This window comes from Schistocerca serialis, chromosome 3 (genome assembly GCF_023864345.2).
Source record: "Schistocerca serialis cubense isolate TAMUIC-IGC-003099 chromosome 3, iqSchSeri2.2, whole genome shotgun sequence".
Lineage (NCBI taxonomy): Eukaryota > Metazoa > Arthropoda > Insecta > Orthoptera > Acrididae > Schistocerca > Schistocerca serialis.
In genome coordinates, this window is record NC_064640.1 from 211649235 (window position 1) to 211674349 (window position 25115).

The 25115-nt window shown below is 41.6% G+C and overlaps 1 protein-coding gene across 1 annotated transcript in view; it reads right to left on the reverse strand.

Moving 5' to 3' along the window:
• Positions 1-980: 980 nt before the first annotated feature.
• LOC126471569 (trypsin-1-like) overlaps positions 981-25115 on the reverse strand; it is a 34107-nt gene continuing 9972 nt past the window's right edge. The window contains exons 3-7 of the mRNA XM_050099794.1: positions 24595-24683; positions 24236-24377; positions 4919-5032; positions 4664-4816; positions 981-1584 (exon numbers count right to left, since the gene is read on the reverse strand). Of these exons, the coding sequence (XP_049955751.1) occupies positions 1438-1584; positions 4664-4816; positions 4919-5032; positions 24236-24377; positions 24595-24683 (645 nt within the window). The 3' untranslated portion in view covers positions 981-1437. The remainder of the gene's footprint in view (positions 1585-4663; positions 4817-4918; positions 5033-24235; positions 24378-24594; positions 24684-25115) is intronic.

Genomic DNA, 25115 nt, shown 5'->3' on the forward strand with positions numbered 1-25115 from the left:
CACTTTCCATTTCCCACCTTGTCTTCGAGTAATTCATTTGTCTAATGTGTATATTTCGCGTGTTACATGCTTTTCATTACTAGGTTAATAAAGTACCTAGTGTTAATCTTGTTCTTATTTAATTGTGGACCATTATTCCCACAGCTGTTGCTGAGTCCAGTGTCACACATGACTGTAAATACCTGACCAGATTCCACCTAGTTTAACATCAGTTTCTGAGAAAAATTCAAGTATGGAAAAAAATCTGAGAGATGGCCAGTGATAACAGAATGGAATAAAGGCTAATACGCTGAAGGTTTTTTTTAATCTTTGCTCTCAACAACATTAATTATTGTCAGAATATGAAAATATAAGTAATTTGCTTTCCTTATTGTAATAGTTCTATTAATAATATGAAAAAGTTCCTGAAGGAAAGGCGATAGATAATCTTAAACGCTGCTGCGGGTACATTTGTAACATGTAACTGTTACAAAAATAACAGGCTCTGAGAAGTATGTGGAAGCTATTTTGTAAGAAAATAATAGGTTCTAATGGGCAAGTTTCATAGTATACCAATGAATTTAGTGTACACTTAACAGAAATTTATTCCTGTGGAAATTATTTAACACCACAGATAAATTTTTAGTAGTAGAAATAGTGCAAAAAGTTTTTCTTAGTTCACCACCCTTTGAAAATGCAATTTATATTCCATTTAATTTTTTAAAAATCTTTTTTGGACAATAACAATTCAGTTGTGTTTTTGATTTCTGTATGTAAAGTAAAGACTTTCAGTAATCACTCCTTACTCTGACCTTTCAGATTTCCTTTGCATAGGAAAAATGTGTAACGAATGTAATAGATGTATATACTATGGAACTCTAACTTTAAGTACTCTGGAAATTTGGAACGTTGTCTTTAATGGAACAATATTCTGATTTAAAAAATCACAATACATTCTTTCAGATTAACATTTAAATAATACTATCATTTTCACTGTGATACATAAGAAGACAATATTGCAGAAGAATTAAATAGTTGTTAGCAAATATCACTTATACAGTTAAAAATGACACTAATGACATACAACACACTGATAAATAATACAAAAATCAGTCCACATTCAAACACATTGTACTTTATAAAAAATATACTTTAAAAAAGAAACCATTGTAACAGTCACAGATGAAGTATAAAAACAGCTCATCAACATCACAGAATGAAAAATGAAGACTATGTGTTCATTGGAATGACAATTCTGGCAATAATGATTCTTTTTTACAAACTCGTTGCAGTTGACAAAGTCATTCTGCTCCACTTCCACGCACCATTTGATGAGATGTGATATTTAGTTTTATTTACACATTTGGTTTCAGTGAAATATAGTTTATCTTAAGTAACAACATATTTATTTTAGTTGTATGTGCATAGAACAGTCACTGAGTCAGCCTTATTAGTCATTCAGACATTTGTGTTATTGAGTATCCAGTTACTGAAAGCAGAAACTCGAGTGTACACATGTGGATATTCACTCCTCGCACAACCAATTGCCCATGACACGAGTCCAACCAGCTTCCGTTTTGCTACCAAACCACCGCCATTGTCACCCTATGGAAGATATGAATAGATGTTAGAAACAATTTAGTCTATATTCTCTTATACAGAGTGTTACAAAATACATCTTAGTTAAGTATAGTAATTTAATAACTATTACTCTGAAGTAAGATACATTTTCTGTTGCTGATGTTATGCTCTTATAGAAAGGTCTGTTTGGCTTGGGGCTCTGAGGGTGAGGTGTTGGACTATAAGTCCAAAAGTCTGGTGGACTACCTTAAGAAGACAGTATGATTTTTGTCAGTCACTTATCACATCAAAAACCAGTGGAAAAGACATTTATATGTGAAAAACGCCAAGTTACACAATGATTTAGAGCCCATGTTAAACTGTAGATTACAGTATCACTGGCGTGGCAGATCAGTTCAGAATTTGGAGGGAGGAAAGGGCATTCTACTTCTAGTAGTACGGTGCTTAATAAAGCACTGCTGTGTGCAAACCAACTTTTGGGTCGACAATGGATTTACCTTACGTTCAGCTGTTTATTAAAGTGTATCAGGATTATATAAGTAAACTGTCTCGATGAAACTTTTATTGTGTTGTCTTTCTGCGGTATTTGTTTCTTTGGTTTCCATCCTGAAAAGTCTTCAGTTCGCTGTGGCAGGTAACAGCGGTATGGTATCTAGATCAACAAACAACTGTGTTTTGAATTTTTTAGCGAGCAGCTAACGAATAAAAGGCAACATAGGACTATATTTAAAGGCTTCATCCAATCAGAGCTGATAGTGGATTACAGAGAGAAACTTTTAAGTAATTGCATTGCCAGAGACGAACTACTTCAACGTTCGTCTCCATATGAAGTACTATAAAAGCACTACAAAAAAATCGGAACAAGGGTCCGCAGAGACTGCTGTTGCGCCACAGTGCTTTTCAGAACAAATACGTGCAGGTAGGATCAGCGTGTGAACAGTGCCAAGCTACTGTTATCTGAAGTTTTGCCACCAAATTTAACATCTCACGAGCACAAACCCTATAAGATTGGCACCATTAAAGCACTTTCAAAAATTGGGACCGTTCAGTCACTGGATGTCGAACATCAAAACATGCTACTGAATTTTTGTCACATCTTATCAAGTGAGCTAAACCGACGACCATCAGTATTCGACATCTGTGTTTTGCTTCCATGATTTTTTATCACGTTTTTCTAGACCGTTTTACTATAGTTGACTCACATTCAGAAGGATCTGGGCTCAAAAAACCTCCGACCATCCCATTATAGGTCTTTCACGTTTACACTATATCACTCAGACAAATGTGTAAATGATCATTCAGAATGATTAGGTTTAATTTTCTGCCACGTTCTTGCCTACTCATTCTGCTAGTTACGACATATGCTACTCATCCTATACTACATGAAGGCTTTTCTCATCTTTTTCATACCTAGTTACAAACATACAACTACTACATCCCACTAAACAGTTCCTTTCACTGTACCACATCCTGCCTCTTATTTCATATCATCTCCACTCCACTCCCATCTGCACCCATCTCTTACCTACAGTTAACAGCAGGCTTCACCACCATTAACTTCAAAGAACACAGAACTATGCAAATCACTAATATGTGCTTAGACGTTAAATCGTGTAATCGTATTTAAAGAACTTGGAGCTCAACCGTGAGAAACAAATTTTTTCATTAAAAATATTTTGTCTCACTAATAGTTACTGTTAATGACTATATATAGGGGTGGACAAAAATATGGAAACACCAAAAGCACAACACAATAGCCGCGCGGGATTAGCCGAGCTGTCTGAGGCGCTGCAGTCATAGACTGTGCGGCTGATCCCGGCGGAGGTTCGAGTCCTCCCTCGGGCATGGGTGTGTGTGTGTTTGTCCTTAGGATAATTTAGGTCAAGTAGTGTGTAAGCTTAGGGACTGATGACCTTAGCAGTTAAGTCCCATAAGATTTCACACACATTATTATTATTATTATTATTATTATTATTATTACAACACAATACCATGCCTACTACGGCATAGAAACTCTTTGGCATTCAAACCAGCTTCCAGTCATCTTGGAATAGATATATACAGGTCCTGTATGGTTTGCAAGGGAATGTTTTACCAATCTTTCTGCAAAATAGTGACAAGTTCAGGAATCGATCATGGAGGTGGATAAGTGATCACGCACCCTTCTCTCCAAAGCTGTTTCCAGGGGAGATGCAACAACTCATCCTCATAATCACTAAACCAGTCATTGCGCGAGTTGTTGAAACAGGGACACTGTCGTCTTGGAACACAGTAGCACCATAGGGGAACAAACATTGTACTATGGGATGGACCCGAAAGCTAAAATGGTCACATATTCCTTTGCACTAACGTGACCTTACAGATTAACCGTGGGGGGAATAACACGATACGGCTGCCCGAATCATCAACGAACCCTCACTACGTTTCACTACTGGACGTAATCTCGGTCAGAAGTTTTAAATAGAGTGAAAAAATACTCATCCGACAAATGATTTTTTTACATTGTTCGATAGCCCACGTTTTCGGCTTCAGCACCACGGTTTTCTGTTACGGCATTTACAACACTGATGGGTGCTTTTGGAATTCCAGCTCTCTCTGCAGTTTCGCACTTATGGAGCTCTTTTCGTGCCGCTTTGGTGCTGACAGGGTTCGCGAGTGCGGCCTTCAGTTATGCAGTGACTACTACAGCTGTCGACTTCTTATGTTTCGTCACTATATTCTCAGTGACCAAGTGTTACTGTCACTCAATATACTTTGGTCGGTGTCCTGACAGCGTGTTATGTTTTTCCGCTTTCCCTGTATGCGGTACAAATGTTCGGTACGGCACCTCTTGAAACACTAAACACATCGGATATCTTGGATACTCATCATACGAGCACCAACAATTTTCCCACGCTCGAATAGAATTAGCCTCGACGGAATGCACTCAAAACTACTCAGAACACTATTCTGACCGCAGCTTACACTTGCAACGTACTGACGTGCCGCTCATGATCAAATACAACAGCAGGAGTGGCTAACATCAGCATTCATGTTCAGATATGCATTTCTCGTGGTTTTTCCATATTTTTGTCCAACCCTTTGCCTTCGTTTGGAACATTACCTGGCAGCTGTCTTTTCCACCTGACGGGTATGCAGCACATATCATTCTTTTGTTGACACCTCCGAAATACATGTAGGATTTATCACATTCTGCGAAGTCGATTATTGGCACTTCCACTTTGTACAGCGTTCGAGTGTACTTGGGAACACCAAACTGAAATAAGATTTACACGTATTTTTTTAAATTTCTGAACATGAGTACTCTGAACCAGAGCATGTGAAGTCAGTGGCCTTTCTGTAACAAATCAACACATACGTTTTTAGTCCCCCATCCTGCAACAACTCCGACGGTGCCAGCAGAGAACTCTTCATCCTGCTTTGGTAACTTCACAGGTTTCACCTTCTTACTAAACCTGAATGCGGGCTTCACCTGTAATCAAATACACCAATTGTAATTCAGAAACTGAAAGAACTGTCTTCTTACACACACACACACACACACACACACACACACACACACACACACGCACACGCACAAAGGAGCATTACACAAGAGAATTTAAAATATACTGTTCGTTTAACTCGGACGGGCAACCCACATCTCTGGCGCTAAGTTTCTGCTGCAAAGATGTTGCAACTCTAGAACATCGACACTTGGTTAAAACACGACGAAAGAAATTGTCTGCCATTTCACGTTGCATCTTAAACAGAGAAAGTGCAGTTTTAAGAGACTACTCTCATTTAGTTGTCGATATCGTTTAAAATACAGCAAATGCTTTACTGTTGGTAGTAGAGATCTACGTATACAAACACAAGGCGAAAACTTCCTGACAGACTGATATTTTCTTCAGAAAGCTAGTATTGATGTCCCTGTTTCCCCACTTCCAAGTCACCATTTTTGACTGCTGGGTTGTCCTGATCAAATGTGACTATTTTCCATTTGCAGCTGAGGCCCCTTCTCATGTAGTTTTTCATTCAGTCAGGCCGGTAGATTTGAGCAGTTTTTTTTGCTAGCTTTGTTTTGCCCTTGCAGGGAAATTAGTATCGGTAAAAATAATCCATTTTTTTGTTCCAGAAAACACTAATCAGTGTGTTTCTGGCGGATGAAATCGACTTCACTTGTTTTTGCTGCAGGGACACTGGCTTCCACCAGCTGCTATTTTGTTTGTGGCGCGTAGTGACGAACCCACGCCTTATTCTGAGCAACAAATTGGCACACAAAATCAGTTGGATTCTTTATGAAATATTGCAAATATTACTGACAATTTCGCCATAGAACATGCTTTTGGATAAGATTTAAAATGATTCGTTGTGCACTTTCTCGATGGTTTCTCAAGTTGTTGAATTTTTGGGATATCGTCCCTGCGGGTCATCGTCAAGACATTGAATTTAGCCACTCGATTTTTTATTGCTAGACTTGAAGCATCAAGTCTTCACTTACTTGGATGAACTTCCAACAGTGAGCTTTATTGCAGCAAAGTTACCTAGCTCATCTATTTGAACAGAACACATGTAGCATGGTTACTTTAAAATGTTAGAAAATAGAATTGCTTTGATACCAACGCCATCTCTGTGCCGTGCAGAGAACGTTTCACTTCGTCCTTTTGTGCGGCTGAAACTCTTGCTGTCATTTACTGAGGATTGAGGCAGCCCGCAGCACTACCCAACTTTATTCTCTGATCATCGCGCGAAAGAGTGCACAGCAAAACAAAGATACAATTGGTGTTCGTATGATGAAGATTTTTTTTATAACCCACTCGTTTGTTTAGTATGTTGGAAATTATCGTCTGTCACTCTGTGATTTCATCCAGAGATCAGGGAGATGTCAAATTTCATAAAAACCGTTAACGGATGACACAACATAAATATGATTTTAATTCACACTGATAAAAGGATTTACTTTCAGATCAAGTATGTTACCCTGATTCATTGATGTAGGTAGTCTGTACTTGCAATCCACATAATACAATAAATGACAGAAAAGTTTTACATCTATGGAACAACTTAAAAAAAAGGTGATGGGAGTCATCATTTGTGTCTCCTAATGCGTTAGGCGCTCACCGCAGAAGACCAACAGCACCTCTCACTGGTAAAATATGGATTTAGCAAGATTACTGATTACTTCTTGACAGCTATTTATGAAGAATGTCCAGACTCGCTGCTGTGTGATACTGACTTTTATTTCTTTCATTTTCACTACAAATCCGTTTCGGGTAACATTGTCATTATCGAGTGATCTGGTACAATGTGGGTGCCATAGTGTGTTTATTTCGTATTCCTTCATCCACGGAACTATTGACCCAATGTCTTCGAGCACTGCAGTATCATGTTGTTCATGGAATGCACCCTATCACCTTGCTTGCATAGAGTTCGAAGGCGACTGCGACCAATTTAGGTTAATATTTTGCATTCTGTTTCCATCTACTGGGCCCGCCGAAATCCATATGCTGTGACATCTCTGCCGACAGTCTGTGTGCAAGCGATAATGCTCGTTTGTGGTGGTGGGTTCACATGGACGATCTTGGTTTTATAATCTTCAGAAAATTACCCTTTGAATGACGACCGTTTTGGAACGGGCGCCTTCCATGCACTGCGGAATTGCTCAATATTCGGTGAAAGTCACTTGTCTGATCACATACATTCAGCCAGGCGTCGCCTCTTCCTGCTAAAACTACGTATTTTCACCAAAACGAGAAAGTACAATCCTGTCTTGGCGCGAGGGGAGGGCTCTGACATGGTCTGGCAAATGAGAATGCTAGGTGGCAGAATTCGGCTTGTTTCACCTCGGTATGCTGGGCAAAGAAATTGTTTCCTTGTTCGTTGCCCGGTGCAGCACGTTGTAGCAAACAGTGCACTCGACCAGCAAACAAATGATATTACGGTGAGATCGTAGCCAGCCACTAGCACCGCAATAGGTTTCAGCACTACTCACCGGTAAACTCAATTGATTTACAAGTAGCATTGCCACTCGAGACGAAGTTTTCAGGGTATATTATTTACTTTTTGATTCTGAGAAGTTGTTCGGAAGAAATGTAAGATACTCTTACATAACCATATTTTCGAGACCTAAATTTGGGACACATTAAAAATTGTTAATATTGCAAAAAAATCTTAATGAAACGTAATAAATGCAAGATATCACTTTAATTCGTTAGAAAAAGCATATTCATGTACACTCCTGGAAATGGAAAAAAGAACACATTGACACCGGTGTGTCAGACCCACCATACTTGCTCCGGACACTGCGAGAGGGCTGTACAAGCAATGATCACACGCACGGCACAGCGGACACACCAGGAACCGCGGTGTTGGCCGTCGAATGGCGCTAGCTGCGCAGCATTTGTGCACCGCTGCCGTCAGTGTCAGCCCGTTTGCCGTGGCATACGGAGCTCCATCGCAGTCTTTAACACTGGTAGCATGCCGCGACAGCGTGGACGTGAACCGTATGTGCAGTTGACGGACTTTGAGCGAGGGCGTATAGTGGGCATGCGGGACGCCGGGTGGACGTACCGCCGAATTGCTCAACACGTGGGGCGTGAGGTCTCCACAGTACATCGATGTTGTCGCCAGTGGTCGGCGGAAGGTGCACGTGCCCGTCGACCTGGGACCGGACCGCAGCGACGCACGGATGCACGCCAAGACCGTAGGATCCTACGCAGTGCCGTAGGGGACCGCACCGCCACTTCCCAGCAAATTAGGGACACTGTTGCTCCTGGGGTATCGGCGAGGACCATTCGCAACCGTCTTCATGAAGCTGGGCTACGGTCCCGCACACCGTTAGGCCGTCTTCCGCTCACGCCCCAACATCGTGCAGCCCGCCTCCAGTGGTGTCGCGACAGGCGTGAATGGAGGGACGAATGGAGACGTGTCGTCTTCAGCGATGAGAGTCGCTTCTGCCTTGGTGCCAATGATGGTCGTATGCGTGTTTGGCGCCGTGCAGGTGAGCGCCACAATCAGGACTGCATATGACCGAGGCACACAGGGCCAACACCCGGCATCATGGTGTGGGGAGCGATCTCCTACACTGGCCGTACACCACTGGTGATCGTCGAGGGGACACTGAATAGTGCACGGTACATCCAAACCGTCATCGAACCCATCGTTCTACCATTCCTAGACCGGCAAGGGAACTTACTGTTCCAACAGGACAATGCACGTCCGCGTGTATCCCGTGCCACCCAACGTGCTCTAGAAGGTGTAAGTCAACTACCCTGGCCAGCAAGATCTCCGGATCTGTCCCCCATTGAGCATGTTTGGGACTGGATGAAGCGTCGTCTCACGCGGTCTGCACGTCCAGCACGAACGCTGGTCCAACTGAGGCGCCAGGTGGAAATGGCATGGCAAGCCGTTCCACAGGACTACATCCAGCATCTCTACGATCGTCTCCATGGGAGAATAGCAGCCTGCATTGCTGCGAAAGGTGGAAATACACTGTACTAGTGCCGACATTGTGCATGCTCTGTTGCCTGTGTCTATGTGCCTGTGGTTCTGTCAGTGTGATCATGTGATGTATCTGACCCCAGGAATGTGTCAATAAAGTTTCCCCTTCCTGGGACAATGAATTCACGGTGTTCTTATTTCAATTTCCAGGAGTGTATATTAAGACTTCTGGTCAGGTGAATACAGGGTTATAAATACAAAATCAAATAGGGGTAATGCAGGAGTCGGTTTAATAATGAATAAAAAAATAAGAGTGCGGACAAGCTACTACAAACAGCATAGTGAACGCATTATTGTGGCCAAGATAGACACGAAGCCCACGCCTACTACAGTAGTACAAGTTTATATGCCAACTAGCTCTGCAAATGACGAAGAAATTGAAGAAATGTATGATGAAATAAAAGAAATTATTCAGATAGTGAAGGGAGACGAAAATTTAATAGTCATGAGTGACTGGAATTCGGTAGTAGGAAAAGGGAGAGAAGGAAACATAGTAGGTGAATATGGACTGGGGCTAAGAAATGAAAGAGGAAGCCGCCTGATAGAATTTTGCACAGAGCACAACTTAATCATAGCTAACACTTGGTTCAAGAATCATAAAAGAAGGTTGTATACATGGAAGAAACCTGGAGATACTGACAGGTTTCAGATAGATTACATAATGGTAAGACAGAGATTTAGGAACCAGGTTTTAAATTGTAAGACATTTCCAGGGGCAGATGTGCACTCTGATCACAATCGATTTGTTATGAACTGTAGGTTAAAACTGAAGAAACTGCAAAAAGGTGGGAATTTAAGGAGATGGGACCTGGATAAACTGAAAGAACCAGAGGTTGTACAGAGTTTCAGGGAGAGCATAAGGGAACAATTGACAGGAATGGGGGAAAGAAATACAGTAGAAGAAGAATGGGTAGCTTTAAGATGAAGTAGTGAAGGCAGCAGAGGACCTAGTAGGTAAAAAGACGAGGGCTAGTAGAAACCCTTGGGTAACAGAAGAAATACTGAATTTAATTGATGAAAGGAGAACATATAAAAATGCAGTAAATGAAGCAGGCAAAAAGGAATACAAACGTCTCAAAAACGAGATCGACAGGAAGTGCAAAATGGCTAAGCAGGGATGGCTAGAGGACAAATGTAAGGATGTAGAGGGTTATCTCACTACGGGTAAGATAGATACTGCCTATAGGAAAATTAAAGAGACCTTTGGAGAAAAGAGAACCACTTGTATAAATATCAAGAGCTCAGATGGAAACCCAATTCTAAGCAAAGAAGGGAAAGCAGAAAGGTGGAGGGAGTATATAGAGGGCCTATACAAGGGCAATGTACTTGAGGACAATATTATGGAAAGGGAAGAGGATGTAGATGAAGATGAAATGGGAGATACGATACTGGGTGAAGAGTTTGACAGAGCACTGAAAGATCTAAGTCGAAACAAGGCCCCAGGAGTAGACAACATTCCATTAGAACTACTGACGGCCTTGGGAGAGCCAGTCCTGACAAAACTCTACCATCTGGTGAGCAAGATGTATGAGACAGGCGGAATACCCTCAGACTTCAAGAAGAATATAATAATTCCGATCCCAAAGAAAGCAGGTGCTGACAGATGTGAAAATTACCGAACAATCAGTTTAATAAGTCACAGCTGCAAAATACTAACGCGAATTCTTTACAGACGAATGGAAAAACTAGTAGAAGCCGACCTCGGGGAACATCAGTTTGGATTCCGTAGAAATGTTGGAACATGTGAGGCAATGCTGACCCTACGACTTATCTTGGAAGCTAGATTAAGGAAAGGCAAACCTACGTTTCTAGCATTTGTAGACTTAGAGAAAGCTTTTGACAATGTTGAGTGGAATACTCTCTTTCAAATTCTGAAGGTGACAGAGGTAAAATACAGGGAGCGAAAGGCTATTTACAATTTGTACAGAAACCAGATGGCAGTTATAAGAGTCGAGGGGCACGAAAGGGAAGCAGTGGTTGGGAAGGGAGTGAGACAGGGTTGTAGCCTCTCCACGATGTTATTCAATCTGTATATTGAACAAGCAGTGAAGGAAACAAAAGAAAAATTCGGAGTAGGTATTAAAATCCATGGATAAGAATTAAAAACTTTGAGGTTCGCCGATGACATTGTAATTCTGTCAGAGACAGCAAAGGACTTGGAAGAGTAGTTGAACGGAATGGACAGTGTCATGAAAGGAGGGTATAAGATGAACATCAACAAAAGCAAAACGAGGATAATGGAAAGTAGTCGAATTAAGTCGGGTGATGCTGATGGAATTAGATTAGGAAATGAGATACTTAAAGTAGTAAAGGAGTTTTCCTATTTGGGGAACAAAATAACTGATGATGGTCGAAGTAGAGAGGATATAAAATGTAGACTGGCAATGGAAAGGAAAGCGTATCTGAAGAAGAGAAATTTGTTAACATCGAGTATTGATTTAAATGTCAGGAAGTCGTTTCTGAAAGTATTTGTATAGAGCGTAGCCATGTATGGAAGTGAAACATGGACGATAACTAGTTTGGACAAGAAGAGAATAGAAGCTTTCGAAATGTGGTGCTACAGAAGAATGCTGAAGATTAGATGGGTAGATCATATAACTAATGAGGAGGTATTGAATAGGATTGGGGAGAAGAGAAGTTTGTGGCACAACTTGACTAGAAGAAGGGATCGGTTGGTAGGACATGTTCTGAGGCATCGAGGGATCACCAATTTAGTATTGGAGGGCAGCGTGGAGGGTAAAAATCGTAGAGGGAGACCAAGAGATAAATACACTTAACAGATTCAGAAGGATGTAGGCTGCAGTAGGTACTGGGAGATGAAGAAGCTTGCACAGGATAGAGTAGCATGGAGAACTGCATCAAACCAGTCTCAGGACTGAAGACCACAACAACAACAACAACCGATACATACAGGTATAGGTGAAATAATCTAATGAAGGATAATGGAAAAATTCGGGACAGAGGTGAAAACATCGTGACTGTCCCAAAAAGTGCGGGACGGACTGTCACCTTATGTTTATTCATCGCGATCATTTGAAGTTGTGCAACTAATCTGCTGGTAAATTATTCTGTTAGCTATTGCATTTAGATTTCGTGGATTCATTAACTCACACCGGCATAGCTCGAACTTAGTATATCCCAGAGAATTTGCAGTTATTAACTCTCTTCTAAAAGTGTGTGAGAATTCTCTAATGAATAAAATCTCTGTACTCCAGATTTCACAGGTGGGAGGGTGAGGATATTGCCCCGTCAGGGGGCCCCTTAGTCAGTGCCATCTGCTCTAGGACTGTGCACAAACTACAAACTTATAAAGTAATGATAACTCATTGGCGGATCAGTACAGATACTGCTGTGAGCCACCCGTCCTGCAGCTTTTTTTTCCTGATAAATAAAAATAAATGTCGTGTGACTAGGGCCTCCATTCGGGTAGACCGTTCGCCGCACACACGGCAAAATGACCACTTTAGGCGGCCAAAAATCGATTTTCACACTTATAGATTAGGTCTAAACGTCCTTGTATTCTTCACCTCAGGTAACTGGTCCATCGCACTGCCGTAAAATATCCTTAGTTACGTTGACAATAAAGGCGTGTAAGGGTCTGACAGGCAAGGTGCATTCGAAACTCAAAAGTATTATAACGTGAATTTTTTGATCATCTCATGCGAAAATCTCAATATTTATCATGGAGGTGGAAGCCACAGGTGTGTTCATTAAATAGACAACGTTACAATTCAATTTTTTAAACCTTGTTAATAGTAAATGACGATTTTATTAAAAATATTTTTCCTTAGACTTTCAAAAAAAGTTCCACTTAATACCGCTTTCTGTCCTAAATATTTACACTTGTGCATTTGTTGACTATTAGTATTGTAAATTCTAGGAACTCAAACCAACGCATTGTGACAGCAGACTCTTTTCTATACAGGTAGTCGGAGTGGACCAAGTTACTCGGAATTAAATATGAGGAAAATGAATCTAGTTTTAGTGTTAAAAAAGGAGAACTTTTACAAACAATCACAGTCTAAGTGTATAGGACGATTAACGACTCACATATTGGATAAATTTAGTGAATATAAACAGTCAAAAGACAGTGTATGTAAAATTAAGTCAATTTTAAAAGTGTTTGTCTCAAAATTGCTACCAAATTGGAAAAAATCCAATTGGAATATGGAAAGATTTACCAAACCCAATTCAGAATGGTTAAAAAACGACATGGTCTTGCCAGCTCTAAGCACTACAACCACAAACGAAGATTTACACGTGAAAAAAACCCAGAGGAAGGCCTGAAAAATCTTTTGAAGAGAGCTCTCAACTTTTGCAAAAACAATATTCTACGACTAGTTCATTTAAGTTTGGGATATCTGTCTTACACTCATACCTTAGATGTTACGAGTACTTGTTACATATATAATATAAACTGGAACTGAAGCAGTGGCAAGCAAGAGGTAAAGAAGCCAAAGAAAATATAAAAAGAAGAAAGGAAGAAATAACCACTAAAATCTATCGTGAAATGGGATTAGTGGTAGACCAGCCCATGCAAGGAGGAGGTAACTCCAATGACGGGAATACTGCAAGAAAATTTTTTCACAGCCCACGAAATCTACGACTGTAACAGGTCTAGAGCCCGAAATTATAAAAAGATTTGCAAACATCCTAAGCGTTTTGTCTTGCTGATTTAATGTTAATTACAGTAATTTTAAAAATTATTGCGTCGAAACAGCAAAAATCAGTTTAGAAACGTACAAGTGGTACAAAATGAGTGCTGTTGTTGTTTTTGGGGGAAGAGACCAAACTACGAGGTCATCGGTCTCATCGGATTAGGGAAGGACGGGGAAGGAATTCGGCCGTGCCCTTTCAAAGGAACCATCTCGCCATTTGCCTGGAACGATTTAGGGAAATCACGGAAAACCTAAATCAGGATGGCCGGACGCGGGATTGAACCGTCGTCCTCCCGAATGCGAGTCCAGTGTGCTAACCACTGCGCCACCTCGCTCGGTAAAATGAGTGCGTCTGTGCACAAGCTGCTAATACAGGGCGCAGACGTAATAAAGGAACTACCTTTGCCTGTGGGGCTTTTTTTCAGATGTCTTGGAATCTAGTCAGAAAGAATATAAGGGTTTAAGACTTTTCCATGCAAGGAAAATTTCAAGAATACATACCAATACGGATATTGTCCTCTGGATGCTGATAGCTTCAGATCCTATCATTGCGCCAAAGAGGAGGAGGCACATTAAAAAAAGAAAACCCTTTCCTAAGGAGGTACTGTTAATGTTAGAAGAATCTGTTGTGAAAATGCTTGAAGATAATGGTGACGAAGAAACAATGGATGATGATGATGATGATGATGATGATGACGACGACGACGACAACGACGATGACGGAATAACGGATAATTATGATGAGAGATACTAACTGTCTTACTGTCTGTAAACTTTAAGTAAAATATACTAATTTGACTTTCATTCTACTTTTTCATTTTTAGCTACATATAAATCACCTTTTGGGTTGGTAGGTACTTTCAGAATCTTGTCTAGTCTGAATACACATCAACCATAAGGTCAGAAGAATTTCTAAGTATAAACGCACATATTATACAACATATTTGAATTTTGGCAGCCTAAAGTGGTCATTTTGCCGTGTGTGCGCCAGGTGCAAGTATTTCGATTTGACGCCTGAATCGTGTCTGCATTCATCAGCGTACATGAACTCGTAGAACAATCGAAGCCGAATATCCTCATCAGTTGCAAAAGAGTCACTGCACAGAGGGAAAGCAGGAGTGCGATATGCAGTTCGTGCAACAGAACTAACGGATCAACCTTTTTGCAGTAAATCATAGCTTCTGATATGTGTGTGAACAATGAATGTGTCCTCACAACTTTTTTTTGAGAGAACTATATCTCGATTTTTTGGTTATAATGGCAGTGTGACTCATTAAAAGAAAAATGAGCATTTGCCAATCACGTTTTATGGTATTGCAGAGCTGTACAGATTCGACAGTGGTAAGTTTATACGAATGCTAGTCAAGATTTCATAACAGACAGGCCTCTTCCATCTGATTAGCTTTTCTGATGATGAACAGAGACCAACCGCGTAGATTATTTACATTGTCACAGTGCTGAAGTTTGGTATGATTAATGTCAGTGGCAATTTAGTGAATTTTGCTCTCAATGCTGAAGGAATTCTGATAGATACACTCGTCTGGATATAAAGAAAATTTAATCAAGAGACTATAAACAGTTCATTGAAAAACTTACAAAGTAATATCATTTATAACTGACTGTCAGTGATTCTACCAAAAGATTAGAATTTCAAATCAGTGCCATTATGTTATCCATAAGCATATTGTAAAAATGTATGTATGTATCTCCTCCTAAACCGCTGGACTGATTTCAACCAAACTTGGTACATATATATTACTTACTGTTTGGAAGGCACCACTGTGGGGCTAACAACCACCTGCCTGTCAAAGGGGTGGGAGTAGAGGCGAAAAAGAAGCGTAAAGACGCGCAAATAGCCAGAGTATATTCATCCAGGATTTGAGAATGCGAGCACTCAGAGACTTGCAGACTTGCATCAAACTATGCACATAACTCTCTCTCTCTCTCTCTCTCTCTCCCCCCCTTCCCCCCCACGTCGCACAAAATGATAAGAGAAAGGAATAGAAGTTTATCGGTTAATACATTCTCGCTGTTCATGCAGTACAACTGCTTACTCACGCACGACGTTTTAATTTATTACTGCTTTACTACGTGGTCTATTTGCAACACATTTTGCAGACAGTGTTCGTTTATATCACTGAATGTACCTGCAAAAATATCTCATTGTACGGCACATATTTCAGGAAATATGACGTCATAAACAATGAGATACGAGAAAAATTGCCGCATCATGCGTGACGTTTTAATTTATTGCTTCTTTCCTCGTAGTCTCTATTCGCAACAAACTTCGCAAACATTATCTACATGTATAAATGAATGAACTGCAAAATAATATCATTATGCAACACATATCTAAGGAGATATAACGACATAAACACTGACACGCGCGAAAAACTGCCGCATCAAGCATGATTTTTAATTTACTACTTATTTACTACTAACTCTTTCCGCAAGTTTTTCAGACAGTATTCAGATATACCACTGAAGCTTCTTGTGAAATTGTATCACTGTACGACGCATAGTTCAGGAGATAGGACGTCATTAACCCGGAGGTGCAGGAAAACGAAACTGTAGGGCGAAACTCGCTAGAGATACAGGTGAAATATGTGTACAAATATCTGTTAAATATGTGAAATATATTTGAAATGTATGTGACATGTGGGGTACCCGTGCAAAACCTAAGGTAAAAAAGCTCCTCTTAAACTCCTGCATTGATTGCAACCACACTTGGTACATTTATTACTTGCTACCTAGAAAGAAATATTGTTGGGGTAAGAACCACCAACTTCCTGTTTTGATGGGGATGATAAAGTGGTGATGGAGAGAGAACGGAGAGGAGCAGATGGACGGACAGAGAGGGAGATGAGAGGGACACACAAAGACAGGGGAGAGGAAGAAATGGACTTAGTGGGGGGGAGGAGATAGACGGAGAGAGGGGGAGGAGGAAGTGGTCGGAGAGGTGGAAGGAGGAGATGATCCGAAAAAGAGGGATACTGACTAATAAAAGATTGGAATACATACATACCAATGCAACGCCGCGTGCTCAGTTAGTCATGAAATAAAATAAAAGAGGAAATGGGTATATTCTTATGGCACTGTCTGTCAAGTCTACTCTAGATCACAGGTCGTTGGTCCAAATTGTTGAAGGACACTAGCAGGCCAATTGCTGAGCGACTGTTGCTCATACTTGTTCAGTCAGCAAAATGTCTTGCGATTTAGTCGACAACGAAAGAACTGAGTTTTGTTGTATTACAGAGGGAACCTCGTCGGAGCAGTGTAGGGTTGGAGCCACATTCTTAGAGTTCTTTGAGAGTAGAGTCTCCAGAGGAAGATTAGAACTTAGATTTTCATAGATTTCCTAAGACGGAGACGATAAAAAAATGAAATGATGCTATGGCATTAATGGCCAGGAAGGCCCACCTGCGGTAGTTCGGGCGCCTAGTGCAAGCTTTTCTATTTGATCCCACTTGGGCGACTTGCGAGGTGATGACGATGAGATGTAATGATCGGATCAATACAAACACTCAGACCCCGAGCGAAGAAAATTTCCATCGCGGCCGGGAATCGATTCTGGGACCGCAGGATCTAGAGGCAGCAACGCTGACCTATTTATTGTCTTCTTTCTATTTGTTTCTTCGTCGTTTTTCTTATGCAGTTCTGTGCGGCTGTCGCATTACATCTCTCAAATTCCTTGAATGAAAACTTTACTCGGTTTTTTGTTACAGAGGATGGCTGGACGGCTGACCGAACAGGCTGAGCTCCCCTGCCGGCTACCGCTAGACCATGAGCCGTGGACAATGGATATGATAACTGATAGTACCCGCACATCCTAGTTACAGGTACCTTCTGGGTAAGCGTATGTTGTCCCTCAACGTCACCCCTTCCATTTGTCCAGCATACCACTTCAAAATGCTAGCTGGAAATGGCATTACACTGGCCAACCAGAACATTTTGGCTAGCCCTTTACTATGGGGATCGAGCGAGGCGTTGTGGCGGCAGGACACTTGACTCGCATTCGAGCGGACAGCGGTTCAAATTGACTTCAGGACTTCTAGATTTAGGTTTTCTGTGGTCTTCCTAAATGGCTCGAGGAAAATGTTTGGATTGTTTCTTTGCAAAGCATACGGCCAATTTCGTTTCCCACTTTTTCACAATCCGCGCTTGTGGTTTGGCTCTAATGGTTCGTTGTCGATGTGACATTGAACCCTAATCTTCCTTCCTTTAATGTAAGAATGAATATGTTTGAGTAGTGTGAAGGATAGGGATATGCTACAGTAAAAGTACAAAAGATGATAGAGGCAAAAAGGATGGTTCAAATGACTCTAAGCACTATGGGACCTAACATCTGAGGTCATCAGTCCCCTAGACTTAGAACTACTTAAACCTAACTAACCTAAGGACATCACACACATCCACGCCCGAGGCAGTATTCGAAGTTTCGACCGTAGCAGCAGCGCGGTTCCAGACTGAAGCGCCTAGAACCGCTCCGCCACATCGGCAAAACGGAATCAGAGCACCGGCTCTTTGTACAGGCGGTAGTGAAAGTTGTTCGTTTAAGCCACTTTGTCAATAGGCAGGTTGTGATGGCCTTCTGATTTAGGTGAATGTGGTGGAAAAGCTCGAGTTCTTCGTATTTTAGGTAGCTGCGGTCATTACCATCTGTCTTCAGCGGAACGACGATATTGATACAACTAGTGGAAGACAAGACGATGTATGTTTCGCTTCGTTCAAGAACGTGGGCGTAAGAACCCCGTTTTCACTCGCGCGGTCTGAGGCGCGTTGCGGGTCGCACGGCTCCCTCAGTAGGAGGTTCGAGTTCTTCCTCGGGCATGGGTGTGTGTGTTGTCCTTAGCGTAAGTTAGTTTAGGTTAGATTAAGTACTGTGTAGGCCTATGGACCGATGACCTCAGCAGTTTGGTTCCATAGGAACTTACCACCACCCGTTTTCACTGAAAATCTGTAGCGTAACTGACGTGTGTTAGGATGGCTCTCGCGCCCTGATACGTCGCATTTCAACAGAACGGTTGTGCGCGTACAAGCCCAGAACTGTCCTGCAGTGGTTCTGAAGACTACAGTTGTCGTTCTACTTCATGTCCTGGTACTCAAATCTGCCAGTTATTAATCCTGTTGAAACACATATGGTATGTCATTGAGCGCACGTGCTGAGATCACATACAACTTCCTAGTAATCTATAGGAACTGCATGACTTTTGCGTGAACAGCTGTTGCCATACTTCTCTGTCCACTTACCACCCGCTTATAAAATCCACTCCACGAGAAACTACACCTATCTTGTATGCTATAGACGGCAGATGGGCAATAGTACTGTAGGTAATTAGTGCGTATTTCGTATGCTTCAGGCAGAAAGTGGCGTCCAAGCTGCTAACAGGTCATATTTTCGAATATCTTGAATATTTTGAGTCATACTTTTGCATCAGAAGGTCGCCAGGATCCACGTACTTTTTGTAACGTCATACTCGACAAGCTGGAAACGTGATCGTGTGGACAGCCATCGGGTATCATTGATAACTTAGAGAAATCAGTAATGAAATGACTCAGAATGGCAATCGCTGTCTCCAGCACGTGACAGAGCCACATCTTTACTTCAGCAGATACCTGGTACAACATTCCAAAGTAAGTGCAATCACGTATTGCTTGGAACCTTGTGCCTGTGTCACATTTTGTGGTCAACTGCTAGGTATACGACTTGATCCGTTCTCCTCGTGCACACCGAGGCACTATGGGACTTAACATCTATGGTCATCAGTCCCCTAGAACTTAGAACTACTTAAACCTAACTAACCTAAGGACATCACACACATCCATGCCCGAGGCAGGATTCGAACCTGCGACCGTAGCAGTCGCGCGGTTCCGGACTGAGCGCCTAGAACCGCTAGACCACCGCGGCCGGCCTGTGGTTTTCACACATCTATTAAGGCAAATGGTTTCTTAAAAGCAAAGGACAAGGCCGTTTCTCTTCCCCTACACACGCATATACTTACATACTCCGCAAGCATAGCGGAGGGTACCTTGTACCACTAGTAGTCATTCCCTTTCCTGTTCCACTCGTCTACATGCCCCCGTAAGGACCCTAATTTCTCTTATCTTTTCCTCCTGGTCCTTGGGCAACATGTATGTTGCCGGCAGAGAAATCGTTCTGCAGTCAGCTGCCTGTTCCCTACATTTTCTGAAGAGTGTTTCGCGAGAAGAACGTCGTCGTTCCTCCAGGGATTCCCATTTGAGTTCACGAACCATCTCCATAACACTGGCATGTTGATCGAACCTGCTGGTAACAAATATAGCAGCACGTCTCTGAATTGCTACAAATTTTTTCTTGGATCTTACCATGTGGGGATCCCAAAAAATGGAGCAGTTCGCAAGACTGCGTCGACTAATGTACTGTATGCGATCTTCTTTATAGATAAGCTACACCTTCCTAAAATTCCTCCAACAAACCAAACTCGACCATTCGTCTTTCCTATTACCGACCTTAGGAGCTTGTTCCATTTCACATCGCTTCGCAACGTTATGCCTAGATATTTAATCACCCCGACTGTGTCGGAACATTACAACGTCGTTTTCCCTACTCAACTGCATTAACTTAAGTTTTTCTACATTTAGAACGAGCTACGATTCTTTATACGAAACGAAAGTTCTGTCTGAGCAATTCCGTATCCTCCTACAGTCATACAACGAAGACATTTTCTCTTTCGAACTCGTGATCCATCTCCAATGACCTAATCGTCTATGACATTCTAAATCCTGACGTTTCCCCTTTTTTCTACCTTCTCGGGTCCACGTCCTCTATATATGCATCAATATTCCACCCACGAAAGAGGTAACTTACATAATCATCAGTGTGGGGCCTAAACCGCGTAGGATTAATACAGGAGATAGAAATACTCGATGCAAGAGTTGCAGGTTTCCTCCCGGTTTCGTTTAGCATGCACGAGAGAGTCACGGGGATGTGTGTCGAAGAATATGGCAGACGTTACAAGAGCCGTATAAGAGGCGTTATGAATCGCCGAGAGGTTTCTGTTAAAATTCCGAGAGCATCCGCTACAGGCAGAGTCACGCAGCATGTTAGTTCTCCCGATCATGACGTTAAAATCCGGCACATTCGAGCTCATAAAGAGCCTTAAGCCAACGGCACATTTACCGAACATTCGAACGTCAACTTTGAGCGTGCCGAGCTCAACGTGTTGCTGAACGCTCAAAAAACGATGAGGCTTGTGCGTGCTACACGCAATCACAGAGCACTCCAGCGGCAGTTGTCGGCTGTATATGGCTCGCAGTCACACAGTTTGTTTACGAAATGGACGGGCGTAAAATTCCTATGTCAGCACTATTAAAATGCACATATCTTCCGTTGTTCATATGTTCCTTATATTGTTCTGTCGGTAGTATATATAAATAAAAACTTAAGTATCCATGAACATGTTATAAGGCAAAAAGGAAAGCTCCGTGTACAGTCAGTAAGAACATCAGCTTACAAAAATTCCATTACAAATAGTGCGATACATGTATACAATAGTCTTCCATATAAGTTAAAAATTATTTCATAATTATCACTTCTTAGTAATGGCCTAAGGTCATTCTTATTCTATCGTTGTTTCTATTCAGTAGCAGAAACCTTACAACATGTGAAACAGAAGACTAAGCAATAATACGCAAAATATCTTACCGAGTGCAAGCTCTCTTGTAGATAAATCCAACGGAATGGTTCAAATGGCTCTAAGCACTATGGGACTTAACATCTGAGATCATCAGCCCCCTAGACTTAGAACTACTTAAACCTAACTAACCGAAGGACATCACAAACATCCATGCCCGAGGCAGGATTCGAACCTGCGACCGTAGCAGCAGCGCGGTTCCGGACTGAAGTGCCTAGAACCGCTCGGCCACCGCGGCCGGCTCCGAACGGAATATACTCACATTCTTGAGAGACTGAGAGAGAGAGAGAGAGGAGAATTATATTTACATAGTGTCCAATATATAGAATATAGTCGTACTAAAACAGAACGAAAATCTGAGAACCTATTAGAAAACGCGGAAAGGGGGAAAAAAGGGCGTGATGAGACGCAAACCTGCAACATACCACACATCACTTTGTAACTCTGCATCTCTATTGATTACACTATACCGAACTTTTGTATCATGCGACCTTGCCTTGTAGGTTACCATCTTCTGACGGCTATAATCGCAGATATCTTACTATATCTTATTAACTGATATTTAATTATAACGAACTGTACCAAGAAAATGTGTTCTTCATGGATCTTGGCCTCGGGGGATTAGCCGAGCGGTTTAAGGCGCTGCAGTCATAGACTGTGCGGCTGGTCCCGGCGGAGGTTCGAGTCCTCCCTCGAGCATTGGGGTGTGTGTTTGTCCTTAGGATAATTTAGGTTAAGTAGTGTGTAAGCTTAGGGACTGAACACCATAGCAGTTAAGTCCCATAAGATTTCACACATTCTACATGGATCTTAAATGTGCCTTTGCCTATGAATGGCATACCTTCATAACACGCAAATTACAATTCGAAAATTATTTAACCACCAATACGACGTTTCCTGTCGTTTTGTCACAACAGATCGTACCGATAAACGACTGGTTTTCCAAAGATCAGTTTTCTGATGCTTCGAAACGGCATATATTCATAGAACGTAAGTTGTAATATAAAAGCCACCAAATATGAGTTCAACTGAGGCTAATATGGCGTCTCCAGACTCAGTACTGAAAAGAGATGCCGTGATTGTGACGAAGGTGCCATTTCTCCACCTTATTGGTCTACATTCGAACGTACGTTCAGAATATTTGCCGTTCTTGATATTGCTCTACACGTTCGGAAAGACTCCTCACCGTGCTTTTCCACACCATGACGTCAGAAACTCGGCATGCTCAACGTTGACGTTCGAATGCACGGCCCTTAAGCCGACGGCTTCCTGACAGTGTCTGGTCCAGCGTACTTTTGACGATCGTCACAGGTTAGTTGGAAAATCGTAGTGCTATCAAAAACAACCTCTGACACACATCGAATGATGGCTGGCGTGGTACTGATAAATACACAAATGTAAATATACTGGCATAGTACCCCCTGCGGTCTGCAGTTTCACGATACGATCAGCTACATTCACGAAGAACCCCGCTCAACTGCTATGGCTCGACCATATAGAGTCCCTGTTGAGACTTTATTACTTGCTCATTTCTCAGTCTCGTGCTTCGTTAAGACCTAGCGATTTCTGATGCTATGTTTTCCACAAGCACACAGATATTCACAACTTCCACGGACCTGGATAAACATTATACATTCATCTTACACGACCGTTATACACGGCATCAACAGTCCTTAAAATTCATTTACATATTCATCTAAAATGGCCGTCCAGGGGAGCTGTACAGACAGACCTTGCACACTCTGTCTCTGTCAAATTCAAATCACGCAGTACCATGTTTTAATTTGAATATCTTGTTAGTACCACATTATTTTCACATTTGCGTGCGTTTGTAGGCCACTAAAACTTTTATAAAACATTAATTACATTGCCTTCGGCAGAGGACGTGGTCAACATTAGCAATTAATTCTGTTAACAGTCCCATCCAAGTGTGTAGCCATTTTTCTCGTGATTTTCTTCCTAACATTTTATATGTATTTCCCGATCGCGTCCTTTGTCATTGGCAGCCTATCCTGGCCCACTGTTTTTATATTTTCTCTTCACAGTTTCCGGACAGCATTAACAATTTTGCATGACATCTACGATCTTTCATTGAGTTCTTAATTTTTTTAGTTTCCTTTTGGACCTTGGGTAGCTGCCTAGCATTTTGGGGCCTCTCCAAAATACCACTTTTCGAATTCTATTTCACTGTTATGTCCATACGTTTTTGTTTAGTTTTGCGTGTGATTATTTTATTGCATGTAATTGACTACTTGCTCACGAGGATGGTTTTGAGGTAACATATTGAACTGTGAAAGATTGGTTAAGATTTGATTGGAACCCGTAGCCAACTCCACTATGGTTTTAGCAGTCACCCTCGTTTGCGCTGGACGGTGATTCCTGTGTGTCACTAATTTATCTTATGGGTGAACACAGATCACTGTGAGAACTGCTTTCGCTGTAAGTTTTCACTGCTCAGAGATAAACAGCGTCCCTAAGCTTAAGAATGCAAAAATTAATTTCTTTCCTGAGTCTCCTTATTATTATAAACTTTTCTTTGGGTGTCTTAACTTTTCTAAAATCATTAGTAGAGTGTATCCCAGACGTAGTTATCTAAGAATGAATCAGTGCGAAAAGCATATTCATTTCACAAACATTTACCGATTTTCTGTTATTAAATATGCCTATTAACTGATGGAAACGAATCGCGGTATGGTGAATCCCAAAATTTTTCTCGCTTGCCGTGCACCACATTAGGTCAGTTCAAACCCATAATATAGCGCACTTAAATAGCGAAGCGCAGGTTTAAGAAGCAATGTAACTCCATTTTCATTGGTCGCTACTATTATTTTTATTCTACAAGAAGTAGTGATACATTCATACCTTAAGTACTGCTATGTCGTAGTCCGAATAGGCGGGGACGTAGTGACTATGTGGCACAAATCTTTCAACAGTGTGCACGCTGCCACCTGTCTCTCGAACACTGGAGCCCGCCCTTACGGTCGCGTTCTGTGCTGGCACAGCCCTAAACACAACAATACAAGAATCCGTGACATTTAACGCACATCGCCGTAAAACATGCATTTGCAAAGTGTTACTGTTGCTGTGGTATAACCTAGAGATAATGAATGTTTAGATTTCATCGATCACAATGATGAAACTGGCTGAAGCTCTGCTTCATAACAGAAATGAAGTTAACTGAGAATGGTAAACAAATTCATGCAGATGTTTTTGCTACTTACAAGTTGTAACAGTATCCTGTAGTAACTGCCCAGTTTTCGTTTATAATAACAGCACCACACATGTGTTTTCCATCTAACAGTAGCGACAACTGAAACAAAAGGAAGACATAGAAACTTAAATGGTTCAAATGGCTCTGAGCACTATGGGACTTAACATCTGTGGTCATCAGTCCCCAATAACTTAGAACTACTTAAACCTAACTAACCTAAGGACATCACACACATCCATGCCCGAGGCAGGATTCGAACCTGCGACCGTAGCGGTCACGCGGTTCCAGACTGAAGCGCCTAGAACCGCACGGCCACACCGGCCGGCATAGAAACTTAAAGTAAGCTTTTATACAAAATTGCTGCTCACGACAAGAAATAAAACTGCACTGCAAGGATCGAACATCGACTTGGAAAAAGACGATGAAACAGGAAGCTCTGACAGAAAAAATAAGAATTATCTTTTTTATGCCATCAATGAATTTTTAAATGAGAAAACGGATGAAGGAGGTAAGATATTTTATTTTTATTTT